The sequence below is a fragment of the Agelaius tricolor genome, unplaced genomic scaffold (genome assembly GCF_023055355.1).
Source record: "Agelaius tricolor isolate 1412-34295 unplaced genomic scaffold, bAgeTri1.0.p SCAF_43, whole genome shotgun sequence".
In the NCBI taxonomy this organism is placed as follows: domain Eukaryota; kingdom Metazoa; phylum Chordata; class Aves; order Passeriformes; family Icteridae; genus Agelaius; species Agelaius tricolor.
In genome coordinates this window covers 1,684,172-1,700,735 of record NW_027269303.1, presented here as the reverse complement: position 1 = coordinate 1,700,735, position 16,564 = coordinate 1,684,172, and the positions used below count along the sequence as shown (strand labels likewise).

Below are 16,564 nucleotides of genomic sequence, written 5' to 3'. Positions count from 1 at the left end.
CTTGCTGACATCACAGCTGCTCTGTGCCTCCATGACACAGCCACAGAGGTGCCCCCTCAGGCTTTGGTGCTCTTTTCATCAGAGTCAGTCCCCAGAGAGGGCTCAAAAATTTGTCAGGAACTCAAAATTAAATTGAAACACTGAAGTTTCTTGTACTTTAGATAGATTCCTGTGAGGCACAAGAGTGACAAAGTGTCCCCAGTTCCAAGCAGAGCAGAACACTGGAGGCAGTGATGGCAGCTGGGGACAAGCAAGGCAAAGGTGTCTCTGCTGCTGAGCAAACCTGGATGTGTTTCAGGAATGCAAAGGGCCAAGGCCTGAGCCCCAGCCCCTGGCCAGGCAGATCCTGTCCCTCCCTCAGTGCTCAGGGCTCTTCCTGGGATGGGCACTGGAATGTGGGGATGGGCAATGCCAAGGGCAGGAGCATGGGGCGGCCCCTGCCAGGCTGCTGAGCAGGGACAAGGAGGCAATGAGGCCCCAGGCCTGCAAGGGTCACTTGTCCACTCGTGGCCTCAGGCCCAGGGCCAGCAGCCATGGCCAAAGTGCTGCCCAAGTTGGCTCTGTCAGGGCTGTCTTGCAGCTGCTGCCCATCCCTGTGGCCTGTGCAGCCCAGGCTGTCCTACGGTGTCCCTGCCCTGCGCCTCTGTCCCTGCAGGCTGTGGGCATCCCCCGGCTGCCCCACCTGGCTGGGCCCTTCCTTTGCTGACAGCTCTGCCTCCTGCCTGCCTCTGCCTGCCCACATTAAGCCTTGGACTGCTCCAGGCTCCTGCTGGGGGACGTGCTGCACCACAGCCCTGCCCTGGCAGGGAAATTCCTTTCTCCTGGTGTCCACTCTGGGCCTCCTCAGGTGCCTTTGGAATTAATTCTTTCTTTCTCTGGCTGTTTTCTACTATGTTAAAAGGATCCACCTCATCTGAAACCACCCTTCCATCCCTCCCAGGGCTCTCCTCTGATATCCTCAGTCTCCACCCCAGTGAGCACAGAGCTCCTGTGTCCCTATAGAGTGGTCAAGTGCTTGAGGCCAACAGCACCTGGACAAGAGGGACAGTTCTTTTCTATAGGAAGGAAACCACAGAACCCCAGGGTTTGAAGGCAGATGAGAAGCAGTCACCAGAGGCCAAGGCCAGTGAGACCTGTCTGTCCTTGCAGCTTTTGTCTGAAAGCAGCCTTTGGATATATGGGGAGTTTTGGGTGTGGAATTCCATTTCAGCCACAGATTCCTGGACTGGAATGACAGTTCTCTATAGGAAGGAAAGGGCAGAGCCCCAGTGTTCCAAAGGCTGATTAGAGGCAGCCCCAAGGAGGCCAAGGCAGCCAGATCTGTTGTCAGGGAAGAATCCTTGGAGAGACAGAATTTGGGAGGCCAAACCCTACTTTTGTCTATTGGGCTCTGGACAAGAAGGCCAGTTCTTTTCCATAGGAAGGAAAGTGCAGAACCCCAGTGCTTCAAAGGGAGATGTGAGCTGGCCCTTAGCAAGCTGAGGCAACCTAGATAGTCCTGGAAGCTTTTGTTTGGAGCTGTCCTTGGATTTAAGGAATTCTGGAGGCGAATTCTCAGTTTTGGCCATGGATGCCTGGACTTGAAAGAGGTCTTTTTCCATGAGAAGAAAAGCACAGGCCCCCGGTGCTTTGAAGGCAGATGAGAGGTGGCCCCCAAGAGGCCAAGGCCAGCCAGAGCTGTCTGTCCCTCCAGGTGACATATGGGAATAATCCTTGGATATAATCAAATTTGGAGGAGGGATGCCAATTTCAGCCATGAACCCCTGGAGGAGAAGGACAGTTCTTTCCCACAGGAAGGAAAGCACACAACTCCAGGGTTTCAGGGGCAGATGAGAAGCAACCCTCAATATGCCAAGGTCAGCTGGACCAGTCAGGCAGCCCCCAGCAGGCCCAGCCAGCCAGACCTGTTCCATGTTCTTGGATCCTTGGGGTCCTGCAGCATCACAATTGCCCCTTGGTTCCATGAGATCCTGCAGGATCACAACAGATGTTTGTTTCCATGAGGCCCAGTGATATAACAATGGTCTCCTTGGCTCCACAGTGGCACAATGGCCCCTTGCTTCAATGAGGCCTTGCAGTGTCAAAATGGTTTCCTTGTTTCCATGGGACTGAGAATGCCACAATGGCCCCTTGGTTCCATGAGGATGCAGAGTCTCAAAATGGCCCCTTGGTTTTATTGGGTTCCTCAGAGTCACAATGGCCCCTTGGTTCCACTAGGCCTGGATGTGTCACAATGGTCCCTTGCTTCCATAAGGCCTTGTAGTGTCACAGTGGCCCGTTGTTTCAATGAGGCCTTTGGTATCACATTAATCTCTATGATCCCATAAGGCCTTGCAGTGTCACAACAGACCTTCGGTTTCACTGAGCCCCACAGTGTCACTGTGGTCCCCTTGGCTCCACAAGGCTCAATGTGTAAAAATGGCCTGCAAGGTTCCATGAGGCCCTGCTGGGTCATAATGGACCTTTGGTTCCCTGATATCCCAGAGTGTTACAATGGTATCCTTGGCTCCATTGGACCTTCATCCCATGAAGACCGAAAGTGTTCACTGGAGTCCCCCTGGTTCCACGAGGCCCTGCCATGCTGTAATGGCCCCTTGGTTCCATTGGGTCCCAAATTTCAGAACAGTCTCCATTGTTCCATGAGGCCCTACAAAGTCACTGTGGTCCCCTTGGTTCCACAGGGCCCCACAGTGGAACAATGGACTCCTGGTTCCATGAGGTTCCTAAGTCACAATGGTCTCCTTGGATCCACAGTGTCACAGTAGCCCCTTGGCTCCATGTGGCCACACTGTGTCACAATGGATTCATGGTTCCATGAGGCCACACAGTTTAACAACGGACCCTTGGTTCTACGAGGCTTTGCTGTGTCATAATGGATTTCTGCTTCCATGAGCTTTCACACAGCCAAAAGCAATCTCCTTGGTTCTGCAGGGTCACAATGGACTCATGGTTCCACCAGGCCTTGCTGTGTCACAATGGCCACCTGGTTCCAAGAGGTTTCTCAGGGTCACAATGGTCTCCTTGGTTCTGCAGGGTCACAATGGACCATTGGTTCAATGTGGCCCTGGTATAGCAAAATGGATTTTGGTTCCATGGGGTTCTGAAGACTCACAAAGGACCCTTTGTGCCCTGACTTTGCTCAGTGTCACAGATGGCTCCTTGTTCTGTGAGGCCCTGCCACCACCAAATATCCAAAATATCAAAATAAGACTCCTTAACAGTAATTTCCTATTTCAGAGGATATCATTTATTTGGGTCTGAGGTCTAGTGAGGGATAACTCATAACCTTTTGTGGACATGTAATTCTACCAGCATCACTACATGCATATTACAATTTACCCATTACCATAAAACCCACCTCAAGTTCCCAGATTCAGTCCTTCGATTTTCTGTCACTGCAATCTTGAGCCAAATATCTTCTTCTTGTTTTCCAACCATCCTTGGTGAGAAAGTAGCCCCTGCATGCCTTATTCCTGTACTAAAAGTTCACAGGCAGGGGAAAAATTGAATTAACCCGTTTGGTATCAGCCCCAGGCTTTGTGTGGGCAGGCAGAGGCAGGCAGGAGGCAGAGCTGTCAGCAAAGGAAGGGCCCAGCCAGGTGAGGCAGCCGGGGGATGCCCACAGCCTGCAGGGACAGAGGCGCAGGGCAGGGACACCGTAGGACAGCCTGGGCTGCACAGGCCACAGGGATGGGCAGCAGCTGCAAGGCAGCCCTGACAGAGCCAACTTGGGCAGCACTTTGGCCATGGCTGCTGGCCCTGGGCCTGAGGCCACGAGTGGACAAGTGACCCTTGCAGGCCTGGGGCCTCATTGCCTCCTTGTCCCTGCTCAGCAGCCTGGCAGGGGCCGCCCCATGCTCCTGCCCTTGGCATTGCCCATCCCCACATGCCAGTGCCCATCCCAGGAAGAGCCCTGAGCACTGAGGGAGGGACAGGATCTGCCTGGCCAGGGGCTGGGGCTCAGGCCTTGGCCCTTTGCATTCCTGAAACACATCCAGGTTTGCTCAGCAGCAGAGACACCTTTGCCTTGCTTGTCCCCAGCTGTCATCACTGCCTCCAGTGTTCTGCTCTATCTGGAACCTGGGGACACTTTCTCAGTTGTTTCCCTGACAGGGATCTCTTCAAAATACAAGAAACTTCAGTGTTTCAATGTAATTGAGTTCTTGAGGTTTTTGTGATATCACTGAGGGGGTGGTGACATCCCAGAGTAGGATGTGAAGCCACGGAGCAGAGTCTGCCATCATAGAGGGTGGCTCTGTGGCATCAGAGAGTGGGTTGTGACACCACCTGGTGGCTATGTAACATTATAGAGCAGGCTGTGACATCACAGGCATCACAGAGTGACTTTGTGACATGAGTCTTCTGTGACATCACAGCACTGCTATATGACATCATGACCATAGAGTTGGTTCTATGACATCACAGGGGATCTGTGACATCAAAGGATACTGTGTGACATCACAGGGGCTGTGTGAGGTCTCAGAGTTGGCTCTGTGACATCACAGGGGCTGTGTGATATCACCGGGGAGGTCACTCTGCCCCGGCCCCCCTCACAGTTCCCCCCAGAGCAGTCCAACCCTGCTCATGCACACCAGGGTCCCCTGTCCCCTTGGGCCCCCCGCCCCCGGCGCCGTAGCCTCCCCCAGAGGATGTTCCACGAGATCGACCCCAGAGCCTGACACGGGGACGGGGGGCCGGGGCCCTGGGGGTGGCACAGGGGGACAGGGACCCCCCGGCAGCGTCCCCGTGTCCCCCAGGGCCAGAGCCTGGGCCAGGGCTCCTTCACCCTGCTACCAACGAGGCCTTGAGAGCGCTGAAAAAATCCCCAGCAAGGCAGCAGTAAAAACCAGATTTAATTTTAAGGGACAGCAGCACAAAGTTCCTTGGCAAGAGTAACTCTGCTCCTGACTGGACACTTCAGGCACACCAAGGAAACAAAGCAACAACAAAACCAAACCAAATCCAGGCAATCAAACCAGAAATGAGCCAAGAACTGTCCCTGTGTGTGTGTATGAGACACGAGGACGGTGAGGGCAAGGATAAAAGGAATACGGCTAAAAAGCTTAACAGGCCTCACACTTAACAGGACTTAACTCAGACCTTAACCTTAACCGATACCTTCAACTTCACAATTTAGCAAATGAACAGCACTTAACAGTACGCAACCTAACTCACAACCTATGACTTAATGATTTAATGGTGGAATAAAAATGAAACAATATTCAACTTAGATTATAACATATTAAACTTTACTTAGCAAAAAAGCTCTTAACACCATTTAACTTATTCCTCGTGATGTAACCTCACTTAGAGGCCTCACTGATTCAGCTTTCCAAGGCTCTCAAGCCCCTCAGAGAGCAGCATTTCTGCCACATTTCCCTAGCACAGGCGCTCCAGTGTGCACACAGACACAAAGAGTCAGTGCAAGGCACCTGTGAGAAATTCCCCTGAGGGCAGGAAATGCTCCCTGTGCATCCTTTGGTATCTCTCCAGTGGGTGAAGGGTTGAGCCTGGAGGAGTGGGGGGATCGGTCCAGGCTCCGTCGCTGTTGGGGATCCCCGAGTGCAGCAAACGGGAGAGTTCCCAGCTGGGAGAGGCCCCACTCAGAGGGAGTTGTTGGCCCAGGAGAGCTCCAAGGGCTCCTTTTGGAGCGCTGTTTGCAGGGCCCCAAGAGAGGGGCTTCAGTCCCAGCAATGGTTCATCCTGGCCACACTTGGCACCAACAGCTTTCTTTGGCAATGTGAGAACAGGGATGTTGTGCCACTGAGGGAACAAAAGCAGTTCCCAGGGCTGCTCCTACAGAAAGCAGGAGCTGGTTGGGTGGCAGCAGTGCCTGGAGCAGACAGTGTTTGTGATGAGCTGCAGAGGAGCTGAGCCCAGGGGCTGTTGGCCAAGGCCGAGTCCCAAGGAGCATTTCTCAGCTGGCAGGGCAGGCTGAGAAGGGGAGGGGGGAATGCAGCAGCACAGGGCCCATGGAACCAAGGGACCACTGTGACACTGCGGGGCCCCATGGAATCATGGAGAGCACTGTGACATTGCTGGGCCTCATGGGACCAAGGGGACTATACTCATGCTGTGTGACTCCATGAAATGTAGGGATCATTGTGTCACTGAGAGACCCCATCAAACCAAGGATCCATTCATGACACCACAGGGCCTCAGGGAACTGTGGAGGCCATTACGACACTTTGGGTTGTCATGGAACCAAGGGGTCATTGTGACACTGTGAGACCCCACAGAGCAAAAGGTCCATTGTGATCTTGCAATTTGGGGTCTCATGGAATCATGGAGACACCATTATGACACTTCACAGCCTCATAGAACAAAGGAGACCATTGTGACACTGAGGGGCACCATGGAATCACGGAGACCATTGTGACACTGTGAGGCCTCATGGAACCAGTGAGACCATTGTGACCCTGGGGGTCCCCACAGAACCAAGAGGACCATTGTGACACTGTGGGGCCTGGTGAAACCAAGAGGCCTTTGTGACACTGCAGGGCTGCATGGAACCAAAGCTCCAGGGTAACACAGAGGGGTCTCATGTCATCAGTGGACCACTGTGACACTGTGGAGCCAAAGGAGACCATTGTGACACTGCAAACCCCCAGGGTCCAAAGGTCCATTGTGATATTGCAGGCCTCATGGAACAGAGGAGTCACATTATGTTATCAGCCTATTGAAAAAGTTCCACACCCTCTTGTTGATTTCTCATGGGCACCTCCTCACAGCACTGACTTATTGTTCTTCACATCACAGCCAACAAACTCCAACTCTCTCCTCACCCAGCTAGCCCACTCTGTTGTAGCACTCATCTTCTTACTGGACACAGCTGTGGCCTATTAATGGCAGGCCTGTTCCTAATCTTTGGCAATTAGTACAGCTGCAACTCCTCAGGTGTGAGACTACCTTCTGCACTATTTTCTTACATTCTAGCCCTTCACAATTCCTCCTTTTCTTTTAATTACAAAGTTGTAACATCTCTGGAAAGATATGTTTGAGTAAATTGCTATTATAACATATTCACATATCTCACTTAGGACTAACTCTATACCAATGTTCAGGCAGCGCATCACAGTAGGAACATATGTTTCTAAGTTCTGATTTAGTTTTGCTTTTAAGTCTAGAACATCAACCTAAGACTTGTCATAAACTAATGTCGTGTTCACTATCTTCTGCAGGGTCCTTTGCAAAAGATAGTAAACTCAGTACAATCATCTTTTGTATAATTTCCATTTAACTTCACAATGTATCTGTGCACTGACCTCGATTCATTACTCAAATTTAGATTACATACTATCAGAAACTCTTATACCTAAACTTCTAGAATATTGACAATATCAATAGCTGTACAACTTTTACAGCAATTCACAAGAACAATTTAAAGGTTATGTATTAGGATAGTAACAACTCAACAGTTGCATAATTTCATCAATTGCTATACAACTTGAACAACATTGATCCAGTATTTGTCGAGTGTACTTGTGCTTATGGAATATAAACTTTTACACTTATGCCTAATCAAAGATTAATAGCTGCAATTCACAAACAAAATGCACATGTTTCATCAGCAATCAAATACACTATACTGAATGATAGAGCTACTCTGTCCCAGCTCCCGCCTGCTGTTTTAATAATCCTCTTCTTCCTTTTACAGTTCTTTGTTGTATTAGTTGGCCACTGCAAGCCTCTCTTGCTCTACTCTGTTTTCCATGCAGATGAAACAATTTGTTCTTCACTTGATATGTCATTTTCCATTGTGTCCCCAGCGGCTCACCTGTGCTCCAGGTGTCAAATTCTATCAGGTCCAGAGCAGGCAGCCTCCCCTGCTGCTCTCAAGGCTATGCTGGGCTCCATCTCCAGCTGCACCTCGCCCTACAGCCCAATCCCAAATCACATTGGGTGAGATAGCCACTACACAGTTTTAGAAGGCTTCTCTTACATGGTGTCTGTGCAGCTCTGACTCTGCCTCTCAGAGCTCCATGTCGCTTTTGTTCCAGTGCTCGTGTAGCAAACCTCCCCTCCTACTCCTCAGGGGCCATGCTATTGCTGACGCACTGGCTGCTGCTGTGGCCATGCCATTTGCTACTACTATCATGCCGCTCCTGTGTCCTGTGGCATACGCTGCCGTTCAGGGGGCACCTGGCACCGTCCTGGGCCCCCTCTGGACTGTGGCCATACCTTGGCAGGGGCATGGTGCTTGCTCCAATGCACCAAATAAGCAAAGCATGTAGCATCTGCTCCTCATGTCCAACACTCTTCTTCTTGGGGGTGGTGTCTCATACATTGGCCAGACTTCTAGGCTCCCAGGTCTGCCTGGTTATAGCTCATCTGGATTTTTAGGCTCTCAGGCTCTTGGTCTGCCTGACTCCACCATCTTATTTCTCTTATACAGTCATCTTCCTGAATCACCTTGGGATCTCACTGCTTATTATTTAAGCCCTTTTTCCCAAACCACCACAGGATCACCTCCGTACTGCTCTCTCACCAGTTCTCTGCCCAAATCACCACAGGATCACATCAGTTTAATATTTAAGTCCTTTTTCCCAAACCACCACAGGATGATGTCAGAATCATGTCGGGGTCACCAATTGATGTCATCAACTTGCAAAAGTACCATACCTTCTCAGTGATTTCTCATGGGCATCTCCTTGCAGCACTGACTCCTTCTTCTTCTCATTACAGACAAAAAAACTCCATTTCTCTCTCCGCAGTACAGCCAACAAACTCCCACTCCCTTCACAGCACAGCCAACAAACGCCTGCTCTTTCTTCAAGCAGCTAACCCCCTCTTTTGTAGCATTCATCCTCATTGGACCCAGCTGTGGCCTGTTAAGGGCAGGCCTGTTCCTAATCTCTGCTAATTAGTACATCTGCAACTCCTCAGGGGTGAGATAATCTGCACTATCTTTATTTTCTTACGTTCTATCCCTCCACAACTTGACTCATTGGGTAGAGGTGGTACCCACTGTGAAAGCCAATGCCAGTGTTGTGAGTAAAACACTTCTGGAATCAATCATTCCCTGATATGAGATGGCAAACAGGATTGATTCAGACCAGGGAACTCATTTCACATCAAAGATATTGCAGAAAGTTGTTCAGGCCCTGGGAGTAAAATGGGAATTACACACTCCGTGGCATCCACAGAGTTCCGGTCAGGTTGAGAGAATGAATCAAACTCTTAAAAGAGCTCTAGTTAAGATAATGTTTGAAACCCAAATGTCATGGATAAAATGTCTCCCTTTTGGATTTATTAAGAATTAGAACCCAACCCCAGTCAGATCTGGGGGTGTCACCCTATGAAATGATGTTTGGGTTTCCCTTCCTGACCTCACCCCAGAAGGCTGCCACCTATGAGGAAGGGGAAGCCAATGCCAAGAAATAAGTGATGTCTATAGCACAAACCTTAGGAGGGCTAAGACATAAAGGGGCAATTCCTCAAACTACCACCCTGGATTTCAGAATCCATAATATTAATCCCGGGGATTGGGTGATGATTAAGCCATGGAGAGATCAGCCTCTAACTCCTCAGTGGGAAGGTCCCTTTCAGGCACTGCTCAGCACCGAATCGGCCGTGCGAGCTGCAGAGCGGGGACGGACTCATGGCAACAGAGTCAAAGGCCCAGGAGAAGAACCCAAAGAGTGGACTGTAACATCCAGGCTGGGTGAAACAAGATTGACTCTCAAGCAGAGACTGAGAGACAACCAGAAAAACACCAAGATGCCCAAAAAGCAGAGTCAAGCTTCCACCAACCAGCTTGAGAACTGTCTTCCTGTTTTCATGGGTGAGAATTACCAGCATCTGTTGAGGGGAAACATACAAGGGACTGTAAAAGGTAATGGGACAGCTTCTTTAAGAAAATAAGACAAAGGAAGGAAGGCAAGGCCTGGCTGGCCCCTTTGTTTGCTACCAAGAAGGCTCCATAGCCCTGCTGTGGGTAGCAACCCCGTAGGCATGGTAAGGTAGGGACAAAAGGCCATTCCAGACCTCTGTAATTCCTCAGTTGTCTTTTAATTCAACAGGGACTGCAGGGCAGGACCAAGCTGGCCTCTGTACTCACCCCTAAGATGCACCAACTATGGGTAGCAGCCACATAGGCACGGTAGATGGGAGTCAAAGCCACACTGGACCTCTGGGATGCCCTTTTGTCCATTCCAAATAATTGTGTCTAGGGAAAACCTGAGATTTTTTCTCCTGTTCCCACTGTCCTTGCCCACATCAACAGATGCTGGTATGACTCATTCAAGAGAGAGAGAAAGTTTTTTACTTAATTTTTCAAGCAAAATAACCTATAGAAAAAGAAAAGGGGGGGGGGGGTTTATTATAGATGAGTAATCCTATGGATGACTCTCACAATTAAGGGATGAATATTAAATATATGTTAAGAGAAGTTTTGTGGATGTGTAGTTATCCTTCCCCTCCCCCTTGGATTGTTATCATAGGAATGCCTCAGTAGCTGGGGCATTTGGGAGGGTTGGCTTGTTACTATGGCAGCACCTGACCTCCAATCAAGGTGAGACAGTGATCTCCATCAGTGGACAGAGAAGAAGGAGTTGACTGACAAGACTTTGGGAGGGGCCAGAGGTATAAAAGACAGAACATCCATTTTGTAGATGAGCACACGCTGACTGAATCCTTTGCTCCTGGCACTGTGTTATTTTCTTTATCCAGTCTTCTGTTGTATTTTGATACGATTTTAATATTTTAAATTTTTGAAAGTGAAAATAGTTTCTCACATGAGGTGGGGGAATGTGGGGCAAGGTTGTCCACACTGGGTCAACTCTCAATGTAAAACGTCTCTGACCTGGTGAGACCTCCTCAGGAGTGGCCCTACATCAATATAAATCACAGAAAGCTGCAATCAGCTCTTCTCTGAAGAGAACAGTAATAAAATACACTCTTGAAAATAGGATTACTTATTTCTTAGAAGCTCATTGAAATATTTCTTCACAACTGTAAAAGGAAATCTGTCTAATAAACGCTCCAGAGCCGAGGGAAATCAAGGCAGAGCCATGGTGTGTCAGGACTTGCTTGACCCTAATGAGCCCCGTGGTGCATTTGGAGCTGAGCCCTGAAAACTCAGGACCTGAGATTGCACAAACCTTTCCAGGAGTCAAAGTCAGAGGAAAAACTCAGAGTGCCTCAAAGCATGAATGGGTCCCACTGAGGTCCATGCCCAACACAGGCTCCTCATGGACTCCTGGGAGGGGAGAACTGGAGGCCAGAATTGGAAAAAACACCTCTCAGAGATTCAGAGTCAAAAGGAACATCCAAAGTACCTTAAAAACCTTGAGTATCTCAAGACATTAATGAGCCCCACTGAGTGTCAGTACAAAGCTCTCAAGGGACTCATTAAAGCAGATAATTGAGACCATGATTACACAAACCTCTCACAGAGTCTGTATCAAAAGGGAAACACCAAGTACCTTCAAATAACTCAAGTACCCCGAAGCATTAATGATCCCCACTGAGTGTTGTTCCTGACAAAGCCTCTCCAGGGACTAATTACAGCAGATAATTGGAGGCCATGATTGCAGAAACCTCTCAGAGACTCCAAGGCAAAAGCCAAACCCAAAGTCCTTTGAAAAACCTGCAGTCCCTGCAGGGAGCATGAAGGAGGCCCCAGGGCCATTGCTGAGCAAGGCTCCCCAGGGACTCCTTGCAGCAGATCCTTGAGGCCACTGGGATGTGGGCTAGGGGGGGATGCTGAGGGCAGCACAAGGGGCTGACAGTGCCCAGCCTGGCTGGGGCTGTGCCAGGAGGCCCCAGGGCCTCAGGACAAGGTGTCTCCTCCCAGCCCTTGCTGGCACAGACCCTGCTGTGCCCCAGGGCACCAAGACTTGGCTTCTCTTTGTCCCCACCTGTCATCACTGCCTGCAGTTCTCTGCTCTGCCTGGGGCCTGGGGACACTTGCTCAGTCGTGTCCCTCAGTGGGACCCATTAAAAGTCCAAGAAACTTTGGAGGTGGATTCTGCCTTGGAGTTCTGGAGAGGTTTCCTCAGCTCCCTCTCAGGGACTGATGTTCAGGGCCTGAGCACAAAGGCCCAGAGGCTGATTAAAGTCCTGTTGCTGTGTCTGTGCTGCTGAGCTGGACTGGGCTCCTGGCCCAGAGGCAGCTCCTGCTCACCAAGAAGAGCTTCAAAAGCACATTTCTCTGGATGAGCAGCTCTTCTGCCAGCCCAGCAGGGCTGGGGCACTGCCTGCAGCCAGCCCGGGCACAGCCCAGAGGCACAGAGAGCTTCAATCAGTCAGGGCTGGGAAGGGGCTGAGAAGTGCCTGAGGCACAATCACTGCCAGCCCTTGGCACAGGAACCTCTGGCTGCAGGACAATGCAGCTGCAGCTCCTGGAGCCATCTCCTGCAGCTGGAACATGCCAATGCCTACAGACCCTGTGAGTACAACTCTGGGTATTTCTGGTGCAGGGGAGTTGAAATGCTCATGAAGCTCTGACATGCTGAGGGGTTCTGGTCAGTCATATAATATTTCCAAGACAAGAATTTTATAAAAATGAGGAAATATCCTAAGACTTTGTATTCAGTTTCCTACTACTGGAGAATGGCAGGGAGGGGTGTGGCTGCATTTCTCTTCACAGAGAAAAGCAAGGCACAGCTTCTTGAGGATATTTTTTGGGAACTGAAGTGAGGAACCTCAGAGAAAGGAAAGTCAATGCTTATATCAATTGATGTTCCTCTTGTTGTGCACAAGTGGAATGCATTTTGGAAGATAGTTTACCTGAATGGAATTGGTATTAGATTCTGGTGTGAGTGTTTTGATTCATTGACCAATTGAATTCACATGTGTCTGTTTGCACTGTTGGCTGACAGTCACGAGATGCTATTCAGTAGAGTGGAGTGCTTGTACAGATTCAGTGTAATAAAGTGTATTATACAGTAGAAGAATATATTATAATAAAGTAATTAATTTGCCTTCTGATATTAATAGAGTCCCCTTGTCATTCTTCCCTTTGTCGGGGTTGTCTTGATTTTACTACAGAGGGGTGTTAAATATTAAAATCTAAATATGAAATATTAATTATGAACTTTGAAAAGTGCCTGAGACATCCAAACTGGTTTTTTAGTGATCAGTAGGTTCACAGGAGATCCCTATTGTGCTTTCAGCCCCTCTGCCCATGGACAGCAGCAGCATCACCTTTGCTGGAGCCATCAGGCTCAGTCTGAGCTGTCCTTTCTCCAAGCTGCAAACAGAACCTGCCCCCAGCCAGTGCCCTGCAAACAGGCAGGGTTCTGTAGGGCCAAGGAGAGTGCACAGAGATTTGGGGTCTGTGGGTGCTGGCAGGGAGAGATCAGGCACAGGGAAACACCTGCAGGAGGGAAATCTGCAGGAAGCAGAGAGAAGGTCAGGCAATGAGAGAAAACAAAGCCCAGCAATGCTGTGGCAGGGAGAGTTTAGAGATGCCCACAGGAGCCCCTGCAGTGCAGCCCCTCCCTCTGAAGAAGCCCCCTCCCTCCTGTGCCCCAGCCAAGCCTCTGCCCTCAGGGCCGGGGCTCCAAGGCGTGCAGCCCCTCCTGTGCAGGCAGAGCTGCAGCAGAGCCGTGGGGCAGCTCTGCAGCCCCGGGCCCAGTTCCCTCTGCAGAGCACAGGGCTGGGAGCAGCTGCCCGGCCCTGGGGGCTCTGGCAGGGGGCACAGCTGGCTCAGGGTGACGCTGTCCCCAGGGCCCGGCTCTGGGCAATGCTGTCAGTGCAGCCAGGGAAGGAGCTGCATCTCCCTCAATCCAATGCCATCAGAAGGACACTTGGAAGTCTCCCTGAGATTTCAGTCCAAGCTGGGAGCTTCAATCCAGGGTGCAAACCTGTCCTAGAGCAGCTCTGAGTTATGAGATTGATGGGGAGAGGCAGAGGTGTTGTGACACTGAAAATGCTGCTGGGTTGGTGAAATGAGCAGAGTGAGTCCTTGGCTAAAAAAAGTGGAGCTGGCCTGTGGTGGATCCATCTGCTCTCAGCAGTGCCTGGTGACATTTTAGGGAAAACATGGGGAGGTGATCACCCTCCAACTGAAAAAGGTTAAAGCCCAGCAAAATTCTGAACAGCAAAATTCTGAATGACAGACAATGTCCACTAGCTCTCCACGTATCACTTTGCCTCTCAGTATGTGTTCTCTATTCCCTAAGGGCAGTAGAAATGCTGAGGGTTTCTGATACTCAAGTACTCCAGCAGAGGTATGGGGAAGCTTTAAAGAAAACACCAGAATTCTTAAAAACAGAAGTGTATCTGTGTGCGCTCCAGGGTAGGTGTATGGGAAATGGCTTTGATTTTGGTTACAGGTATCTCCTCTAACTCTTCACTGTCCTTTTCTCCATGAACAGGTGCCCATGTGCAGCCCCAGCAAATGTCCAACAGCAGCTCCATCAGGCACTTCCTGCTGCTGGCATTGGCAGACACGCGGCAGCTGCAGCTCCTGCACTTCTGCCTCTTGCTGGGCATCTCCCTGGCTGCCCTCCTGGGCAACGGCCTCATCATCAGTGCCGTAGCCTGCGGCCACCACCTGCACACGCCCATGTTCTTCTTCCTGCTCAACCTGGCCCTCGCTGACCTGGGCTCCATCTGCACCACTGTCCCCAAAGCCATGCACAATTCCCTCTGGGACACCAGCAACATCTCCTACACTGGATGTGCTGCTCAGCTCTTTTCTTTTGTTTTCTGCGCAACTACAGAGTTTTGCCTCCTGACCATCATGTGCTACGACCGCTACGTGTCCATCTGCAAACCCCTGCACTATGGGACCCTCCTGGGCAGCAGAGCTTGTGCCCACATGGCAGCAGCTGCCTGGGCCAGTGCCTTTCTCTATTCACTGCTGCACACGGCCAATACATTTTCCCTGCCCCTGTGCCATGGCAATGCCCTGGGCCAGTTCTTCTGTGAAATCCCACAGATCCTCAAGCTCTCCTGCTCAAAATCCTATCTCAGGGAACTTGGGCTACTTGCTGTTGGTGTCTGTTTAGGACTTGGTTGCTTTGTATTTATTGTTTTCTCCTATGTGCAGATCTTCAGGGCTGTGCTGAGGATTCCCTCTGAGCAGGGACGGCACAAAGCCTTTTCCACCTGCCTCCCTCACCTGGCTGTGGTCTCTCTGTTCATCAGCACCGGTATATTTTACTACCTGAAGCCCCCCTCCATGTCCTCCCCATCCCTAGATCTGGCCCTGTCAGTTCTGTACTCGGTGGTGCCTCCAGTCCTGAACCCCCTCATCTACAGCCTGAGGAACCAGGAGCTCAAGGCTGCAGTGTGGAGACTGATGACTGGATGGTTTCAGGGACATTAAACTGCTAGCCAATTTCTGCAAATCACTTGTAATAAAAGTTTTCTTTGATGTTTCTTGTTGGTTTGGTTATAGGGTATTTTTTCCTTTGTTTTAGTTATTCATATTGTCCAGAAAAAAAAGCAACTGTTTGTACCATTTTTCATTTGATTTCTCTCCACCTTCCCTGTGGCCACAGACATTGTCAGTGAGGGGTTGTGCTCTCAGTGGCTTTAGAGAAACTAATTCATCTCCCAGCAGAGTTTTCTGCAGAGATGCCCTTTTGTTGCCTTCTCTGGAGCTGCAGCAGCAATGTCTGTGTGCAGAGCTGGGGCAGATCAGTGCTGGCCCAGCAGCTGTGCCCAGCAGCAGCAGCAGCAGCAGCACTTGGTGTTGCCAGTGCTGCTGCCGTGGCCCTGCCCCGCTGCCCTGGTGGCCCTGGTGTTGCTGCAGGGCCTGAGTGCTCTCGGGGCCGGGCACAGCCCTGGGGGTGGCAGTGCCGGGGCTGCAGCAGGGACAGGCCATGGGCACTGCTGGGGCAGCGCTGACGCCTCAGGCCAGGCCCTGGGGGCTCCAGGCTCCTTGCCCAGGCTCTCTCAAGAACACGGCCAGGCCAATGCTCAGCACAGAAACCCCCGTCAACAGCCCCAGGCTGGCCGTGGGCAGGCTGGGGGCAAACAGCATGGCTGGGGCTCTGCAAGGGCCCTGGGGCAGACGGGAAGGAGCAGCAGAGCAGGGGCTGATCCATGCCCAGGGCGCTGCACAGCCCAGGGCAGCATCCCAGAGCGTCCTCATGCAGCTGCCAACAACATCCCCCCTCTGCAGCCCTGGCCTCTCCCCCAGCTCACACAGGTGCCCCATCCTTGCAGGCACAGACACGGCAGCACTGCCTCAGCAGCCCCTGGTTGCATTGCACACAGCAGGGCCAGCACCCCCATGCTGTTGCTGTGGGGACATGAACCTGAGGGAGCACAAATGCCAGCAGCCCCTGGGGCCAGCAAGGCCTGCGGGACACCAGGGAAACCACTCAGCTTTGTCCTGGCCTCTGCACTCAGCCAGAAAGTTTGTTCCCATCAGCTGGGAGTTTCCTGTGCCACTGCAGACGCTGTTGCTCAGAGCCAGGGCTGCCTGGCAGCCACCCCCAAACTGCCCTCAGCATTTCCTCTGCTTCACCTTTGCTTTCTTTCCTCTTTCTTGATACAAATTTCTTCCTATAGCCCACCCCTGTTCCCTCCCCTGCAAAGAACCCATCTACCCCCTGCGCCTGCTGGCCACACCATTCCTGATCCAGGCCAGGAGCCATTGGCC

General features: G+C 51.1%; 2 protein-coding genes across 2 annotated transcripts in view; both read left to right on the top strand.

Annotated features, from left to right (window-relative positions):
- LOC139604076 (uncharacterized) overlaps positions 1 to 16,564 on the top strand; it is a 1,261,625-nt gene that overhangs the window by 1,076,920 nt on the left and 168,141 nt on the right.
- On the top strand, positions 14,348 to 15,280 carry LOC139604038 (olfactory receptor 14A16-like). The gene has a single exon (XM_071455026.1). It carries the CDS (start codon positions 14,348 to 14,350, stop codon positions 15,278 to 15,280), a length of 933 nt encoding a protein of 310 aa, XP_071311127.1.

What these genes read in the sequence shown, in the direction of transcription:
- LOC139604038 (XM_071455026.1), top strand. Translation starts at nt 14,348, where the DNA reads ATGTCCAACAGCAGCTCCATCAGGCACTTCCTGCTGCTGGCATTGGCA.